General features: G+C 41.1%; 1 protein-coding gene across 1 annotated transcript; it reads left to right on the top strand.

Moving 5' to 3' along the window:
- Positions 1–1,973: 1,973 nt before the first annotated feature.
- On the top strand, positions 1,974–3,868 carry LOC132398800 (inositol 1,4,5-trisphosphate receptor-interacting protein-like 2). Its single transcript, XM_059978644.1, has one exon. It carries the CDS (start codon positions 2,101–2,103, stop codon positions 3,556–3,558), a length of 1,458 nt encoding a protein of 485 aa, XP_059834627.1. The 5' UTR covers positions 1,974–2,100; the 3' UTR covers positions 3,559–3,868.
- Positions 3,869–8,349: the final 4,481 nt, after the last annotated feature.

Below are 8,349 nucleotides of genomic sequence, written 5' to 3'. Positions count from 1 at the left end.
GTAAAAAAAAAGTAGGCAGATGCTGAGGAAATGGGGGAAAAAAAATGCTGCCCAATGCATCACATGGTGCAAAAAGGAACAAGATTAAATACATAAAAAGTCTCAAAGTTGCGATTAAAAGCATGTGCAAAAGTTAGCGACATTTTATGTTTCAATTCTTAGTCAATTCTTAACCCCTCCCCATTACCAAGAAGTAAATTTACCAGTAGTACTATAGTTCTGGAGTATGCTTCACTTCTTAATGGAAAATTAGGAATGGATAATAAAACTTGACTTTGCGTACAGCCACATCCATGAATAATTCAATTCCTATACACATTTACCGATGTGGTATTGAGGCATTTTTAACTGTTCAGAGTGAGGTGATGCATTTTGGGGCTCTAATAAGGACAGAAGATATACCATGAATGGTAGTACTGAGAAACAAAGGGACATTGGTGTAAATGATCCTGAAGGTAGCACTGCAGATAGGGTGGTGAAGGCATACACTAAAAGAGCTGGGGATCTTGGTACAACTTCATAAAACATATAAGCCATGGCTGGAATATGTTAGACAGTTATGGTCACCACGCTACAGGAAGCACATCATAAAACAGGAGAGGTGTAGATGAGTTTCATCTGGATGTTGTCTGGGAAGTTGCATTTCCATTTTGAGGAGACCTTTTAGACTGGGTTTGGTTCCCTTGCAGCATTGGAGGTTGGGGAGGGGGGGAACTTGTTGGACGTGTACAAAACTGTAGGAAGCATGGATAAGGTAGTTGGTAGGAAACCTTTTCCTTTGGTTGAAATGCTTAAGACCAGAGTGGATAAGTTTAAGGTAACAAGTAAGGTTGAGAGAGATCTGAGAAAGATTTTTTTTTGCCAGAGGGTGGCTGCAATCTGTAACAGACTGCTCAACATTTAAGTGGTATCTGGACGAGAACTTGAATAACCAAGGCACAGCAAACAACCAATTGCTGGTGAATGGGATGGTCAGTGTGAACATGGTGGGCCAAAGGCATATTTCTGTGCTGAATTAACTCCATGAGCTCTGACCCACCATCACCATCATCCGCTATAGCGCGCTGAGACTTCTGCTGGACCAACTTTCTTGTTAACGTTCAAGTTAAGGTCTGCACTGCACCCTTGGCCCCAGTGCCAAGTACGTGTTCTCTTATCAACACACGCAGAATTCTGCAGGAACTCAGCCGGCCAGGCAGCATCTATTTAAAACAGTCGACGTTTTGGGCCGAGACCCTTCATCAGGACTGGAAATGTTTTTATTTGCCTCCAGCATTTTCTGCCTTTTGGATTTCCAGCATCTGCAGATTTTCTCTGCTGGAAGCAGCAACTGTTTAATTATTTTCCATAGATGCTGCCTGACCCGCTGAGTCCCTCCGGCAGTTTGTGTGTGTTGCCTGGATTTCCAGCATCTGCAGATTTTCTCATGTTTGACATTATCTCCTATTTTGGGTCTGTGAATAATGAACATTGTTTCTTTTCAGGGTAGTGATGTGGTATGCAAATGGAAATTTGCACAATTTAGGTAGAATAGAAACACTTGTTTTCCTGTTCTAGTGAACTAAACTTTTCGGGGGTGGGTGGGTGGGGAATACCCTTTGTCTGAAATGAATTTAAACTTCAAATTGCCGCCTATACGTGGTGCTCCGAAACACAGGCGGGGGAGAAACCCGTCGGGCAGTTTGCAAATTCGTCCTTTTGCAACTTCGAGCTGGGATCCACGAGTTTAAACGGGTAGTTCGTGCTTTTTCTTTTCTCCGAATGCAGGGTCTGAACTAAACCTAGCGAAAGAGAAGCGATGCATAGAGGCGCGCAAGTAGTTAAAAATATACTGGAGCCCCGCGCACAGTGGATTATAGTTTAAAACTAGAATTCCGCGATGTAAAGGATGGCATTTCCTCTTCGCTCATAGAAAATGTGACGCAAATCTATTTCCCTCGGAAGAGGAAGTTTCAAACTAAGTAACGGTTTGCTGTGTTGGGTTGTGCAGAAGGAAAGAATGAGAGTCCCAGACCGGTGGAGTGGGAGCGCTCGGCGAGTTTCCACGTGGCTGCGGAGCCGGTAGGAATGGGCTAATCCAGGCACCGGTCCAAGCAGACCATGCCAGTCCACCCTCCAAGCGGGCGAGTGTTTGGGCTTTTGGCGACCTGCCTGTGCACCGCTTTCTTGTGCTTCCACCAGGTCTTGAGCGGGGAACAACAGACGGAGCCGAGCGGTCCCCCGGACACCGAGGAAGCCGGGGACTCCCCGCTGTACAGGTGCTCCCTGGTGTTCCTGATATGTTACTGCCTCCTCAAATACTGCCTCTGGCTCGTGCCTCGGCAGCCCTCGCCCCTCCGGGGAACGACATCAGCTCGCGTCAGGAAGATAGTTCTGGAGCATTACTACGAGCAGCAGCTGAAGTTGTCTCCCCACGTCCTGGGACACAGCAAGTCGCATGTGACCAAGATAGTCAGCGAGCTTGTCAAAGTTGGGAAAACCGAGCACCAGGATTTCACGCTGACGTTTCGAGGGGACTTCGTCCAGGTTGGCAGTGCCTATGAACAGCATAAGATTAACAGCCCGGACTGCTTTGATGTTCTTATACCAATAAAAGTGCCCCAGCTTCTGAAGCTAGAGCCCGCCTTTGATATAGGGAGGAACGAGCTACCCTTCAGTCTGAGGGGAACCGCTGTCTGCAGATTAATACCCTCCTGCAGCTCTGAGTGGGCAAGGTACAGGAAAGTTTTTGCTGATTGTTTCTGTGTCCACTTTCAGAAGAAGTCAGCTCTGTCATCCACACAGGTGCTGAGGTGGTTTTACAGCAAGATGCACAGATGCCTGAATGTCATCAGGTACCAGTGTGAAGAGCGATGCTCCCTCACTCTCTCTGTGGTCAATGACCAACTCATACTGAAACTGTTGCCGAAGTCCGATTACGTGTGCTGTCACATTTCTATGTCGGTGAGACTGATTCCAGCTGTGCATGTGGGTGACTCAGTGTTTCTGGTAGCCCAGCCCTGGACCAGCCCAGAGCCAGCTCTCCGGCCTTTGAAACCAGAGGCCTTTTGGCACGTCTATCTCTCAAAGCATGAGCAGAAGCTTCTGAACTGGCTGAAGGTACAAACACCAGTCAACTCATGCCACTTGAAATGCCTACAGATTCTGAAAGCTCTTCGAGACCTGGGCTGCAAAGATTTTGACCAGGAATTTTCGATTCAGTGGAACGCAATCCTTTGTTCCTACAACATGAAGACGGCCCTTTTTCATCTGCTGTTGAAAGGCCCCCTGGATGCGTGGGATGAAAAATTCCTGATGGAACGATTAGAGGACTTAATTAAGTTCTGGAGGGAACGGTTGCAGAAACAGGAACTGATGCACTTTTTCCTGGGGAATAAAAATATCCCAGACTTCTTGACAGTGCCAAGGAAAATCAAGGATGTCTTGCCAGTGAACCTCCTGGCTGGGTTTGATGCTGGTCTTTTGGATATGGTTTCCTTTCAACTCTTGAATACATGGAACCGAGCACATTTAATAATGAGGTTAAATAATCATAAATACTGGCCCAGGAATTATTAATATGGCAAGGTGGTGATGCCTGTATCTGTCTCCATATTAACTTAATAACATTGTCAATCTTTTTCTGCTTTTCGTATCTGTTAAATTGTAGATTGGGCATTTTAATTTATTGCATCTCATTCCCAGTGACACTATCTTTGGAAATTATTGTTATATCCCCATTTGGCCAGAAGGCAGTATCACAGTAACATTTAGTTGCTCTCATTCCAGCAAACAGCATTCTAAGGTGCACTTAATATTGAAAGTCAGCTTTTACTCAGATGTGTAAATTTTTAAAGCATTTATGTCTAGGTAATTTATTATTTTGTTAATAAATGCTTATTTGAATTATTTTTCTTTTGCTTTTTTAATTATGTAAAGAATTTTTTAATGTTGTGACCTTCCCTCTGCTTATTGTATGGAGTCACTGACTTTGCATCACCTATCAATATTCAGTGGAGTGGATTACTTACACTTTTTTATCGTCACCAGCTGTGTAAAAGAAGTCTCAGTGGGAGATATTAGCCTAAAATGTACAAAATGAAAGATTGCAGAAGGCACTCTCATAACTTAATGTCAACTGTTGAATTCCCAAAATTATGGAAATACACTGGAGTGTTTAGGTTACAGAAAATGAGATCAGCCTAATTGGAACTCTCAGTTAGTCCCACTTCCCAGTTCTAAGTCTGTGGCTTTGTAGGTTATAACTCTCCAGGTGTACAGCTGGTTACTTTTTAAATGTATTGAGTTTCTGCCTCTTTCATTCGTCTAGGCAGTGAATTCTGTATCATTGGTTTAAAATGAAAAATGTTTTCTCTACGGTCAGTGGCCACTTTATTAGGTACCTCCTGTTTATTTGCGGTCGTCTGCTGCTGTAGCCCATCCGCGTCATGACTGTTCATGTTGTACATTCGGAGACGCTCTTCACCACTGCAATTCATGGTTTTTTGAGTTACTGTCACTTTCCTGCCAATATGAACCAGTCTGGCCATTCTCCTCTGGCATTCGCGCCCACAGAACTGCTACTCACTGCATTTTTTTTTTTGTTTTTCCCCACATTGTCTGTAAACTCTAGTCTCGTGTGCAAAAACCCCAAGAAATGAGCAGTTTCTCAGATACTGAAACCACCTCGTCTGGCATCAACAAATATTCAGCGGTCAAAGTCACTTACATAATTTTTCTTCCCCATTCTGATGTTTGGTCAGAACAACTGAACCACCTGACTATGTCTGCATGCTTTTCTGCATTGAGTTGGTGCCACATGAGTAGCTGATTAGATATTTGTATTAATGAACAGGTGTAATACAGGTGTACTGAATAAAGTGAACACAGAGTGTAATCTTCAGTTAATCCTTCTACCAATTAGTTTAAATCTCTGCCACCCACCCCTACCCTTTTGGTATCCTCTAGAACATTTCACAGAAAAAAACAGTCTTAAGCATTCTTTGTGTTACTGGTTTATAGTTATTTTAAAAGTGGCAAATAAGGCAATCCGTTTATTCCACTGATTTTGTATCTAAATGGCCATGCCTTTGACAAAGAAGTAGCCTGGTGAGAAAAAGACAGGCTCTCGAATAACAGGCCTCTAACAGTTATTAGGTAAAAATAGTGGGTGAGGGCTCTCAAATAGCTGATGGGCATTTTTGTAAGCCAATGACATACGCTATTCCTTGTTGCTTTTGCGAGACTCCCATTAGCCAATTTCGGTAGTTGTGTTTATAGTGTAATGCCAGGCTTTTCAAGGCACCTTGTAGATCATTTGACCAATTTGCATCATCTTGATGACATCAGTCTCAGATAAATCCAAAAAGTTTCAAATTATGTTAATCCAAGAATTGATTGTCAGCTGCTTCGTTTATCAATTACACTGGACAACAAACTTTTTCAAAAGTGTTGCTTCCTCAGAAATATTCTTTGTGATAGACCACTTGAAGCTCAACACAAATATAATTTCAGCCTACTTGTACCACATAGGAATTTGGAGAAACAATAAATGCTTATTGAATATAATGCATTTAAATGCATAATGGTGCAGATGCTTTGCAATAACTAAGCTAAAAATGTTACATTGATGATTTTCATTTGTACTCAGTGTCTGAGGCTTCTCACTTAAGTGATACTCTTTCTCCATGATTGAAATGTCCTAGTGAAATCTTTCACCATGCCTGTCACTGACAGTGCCAAGATGTGCAGGGAAGAAGTCTAAATGGAAATGCAGAAAATTAATCTTTAGTGACACGTTGCATTTCATGGTTTTGTTGCTTGAAGCATTTTGTCAATGTGGTTTGGTGCTTTGTAGTTGCCGTGAAAATTTTTAACATCTTTGGATGCTGTATATGCGATTTTCTCCGTTCCCACTAGAAGTTCTTGAAATTGCTCGTCATTGATGACCTATTTGATTTGTAGACCAACAAAAATACCTTCCTTAATCTTGGAATCAGTTATTCTGACTTGAATTATGAATTGAAATAACAAATATAGACAATTTCAAAATATGGTGTGTGATAAGGAAATTTCATGGTGATTTTCATGAACAGCAGCCAAAAATCCACAAGGTACACCCTAAAGTATACAGGAAGCAAAATCTTTGTTGTTGACAGTGGCAGCCACAAAAGTGTTGGCAGTAAATTGAAAATAGAATGATAAATTCATAAAATTTATTTGCAGCATGCAGCATACTTTCCCATAATCAAGGATTCACTATCTACCCTATGATCGATGTAAAACATCGAAAAGATTTGAAACATACTTCCCTTACCAGAAATCAAATCTCTCGGAGCACTGAATTTCACATGATATACTGGACCTATGGTGTCCCATCCTGTGTGTCGACAAGAGCTAGAGGAGCTGGGGTTAATGGCTGGGGGTTAGGTTTCAGAGAACACAAACTAGCATTTCAGTGGAGAAGTCAGCGTGGAAGATCAGGTGTCCCACAATCAGTGTCCTGTGATTAGAGCCTCACCATTTCAGTGTCGAGACAGGTCTGTTCTGGAGTGCTGAGTTATCCTGGAGGTGAGTGCTGGCTGCTGCTGGAAGCTGAGGAGATGGAACTGGGGAAATGAACGAAGCTGGCTGAGCACAAAATACTGACACACAGGACTGAATACTTCCATTGAGCTCAGTCAATCATGTCTAAAACAGTACATTTCATTTGCTATTTAGTAGTTTGAGTGATCGGAATACAAGACTTTTAAGTGTTATTTCTTAACTTGACTGCTTATTAGTACTGTGTAAAAGCTGACCACATTTTACATTATTTTTACAATCATTTATGTTAGCAAAATTACAATGTTTGATTTAATCTCATTTTCATCTCTTAACTATAAGCCAGAAAATGGCTGATTGTTCTGATGCAAGGTCTCAGCCTGAAATGTCGACTGCTTATTCCCTCCATGGATGCTGCCTAACCTGCTAAGTTACTCCAGTATTTTGTGTGCGTTGCACCAGATTCCCAGCATCTGCTGAATCCCTTGTGTTTAAAACATTTCATGTGCTTCACTCAGTTAAGTCAATTAGGAGATGGCAATAAATGCTAGTTTACTGGACACATCCACACTGTATGAACAAATAAAAGTTAAAATAGATTACAAGCAAGAGACTATGATGGAAACAATTTTGTTTCATGTAAGTAGATAATTTTTAAAAATCATTCTGAATCGCATGCAGAAATTTTACAGCAGCTTAAACATTATCTAACAAGTTTTACTGCATTTGATACAATAATTTAATTGAAATAAATAAGGAATCAAATGTTATGCTTCCTGGGAATTATTGGTGTAGAAGTTATGTAAACCAGTTTAATTTCATCTTTGCTTGAAAAAAGAGAGCTATGGATGGTGGTGAACCCAAATCCAGAGTGATGTCCGGAATACACTCAGACTCGAAATAAACAAAATGACAGACTAAATCGAAAGGCGAAACCACAAACAGTAATACTAGAAATGGAACTCCTACAATTAGCACAAGGCCTTTAAGCACACTTAATAATGAGGTTAAATTATCATAAATACTGGCCCAGGAATTATTAATATGGCAAGGTGGGTGATGCCTGAATCTGTCTCCATATTAACTTAATAACATTGTCAATCTTTTTCTGCTTTTCGTATCTGTTAAATTGTAGATTGGGCATTTTAATTTATTGCATCTCATTCCCAGTGACACTATCTTTGGAAATTATTGTTATATCCCCATTTGGCTAGAAGGCAGCGTCCAATTTCCTCTCACAGCACAAAGATATATGGGTAAGCAGTTAATTGGTCACATGTACAATTGGCTGTGTGATCTCCTTGGGCCAGAAGGGCCTGTTAGCATGCTGGTTCTCTAAATTCTGTATATAACACCACATAATCAAATTTTATTTTCTTTTTATTTAGCAATACAGCATGAAATAGGCTCTTCTGGCACTTTGAGCTATTCTGTCCCAGCAACCCCGTACAGTACAAGATGTAGCTAATAAAGTAACCGCGGAGTGTATGTCTCTGGGTTCATGAAATACACCTTTAAACATAAAAGGCCTTTACTTGGCTTTTGTCAGTATAATTGGATAAGAGTGGCTGGCCTTGATTTTGTATTTTCCAACATGTGGACCTTTGCATCTTCAAGCTGAAAGAGTTGTGTAATGTGAAACCAAAATGGAGATGAATCTGAAATCCCTTTAACAGTATTCCAAAACAATTCTTTATGATAAAGATAGATCCTGACTAATCATGGAAGAGATTTAGGGGAAAACAGTTCATGCTGTAAATGCTTTTAGGAAAAATACAATACAGCAGTGAGGAAGAAATCCTTTGTCCAAGAATATGGGACCATACT

Source organism: Hypanus sabinus, chromosome 9 (genome assembly GCF_030144855.1).
Source record: "Hypanus sabinus isolate sHypSab1 chromosome 9, sHypSab1.hap1, whole genome shotgun sequence".
NCBI classification, from domain to species: domain Eukaryota; kingdom Metazoa; phylum Chordata; class Chondrichthyes; order Myliobatiformes; family Dasyatidae; genus Hypanus; species Hypanus sabinus.
The sequence above is the reverse complement of the archived record's forward strand: the minus strand, read 5'-3'. Positions and strand labels throughout refer to the sequence as shown.

Bases quoted from the DNA above. Each gene is read 5' to 3' on its own strand.
- LOC132398800 (XM_059978644.1), top strand. From the start codon at position 2,101: ATGCCAGTCCACCCTCCAAGCGGGCGAGTGTTTGGGCTTTTGGCGACC.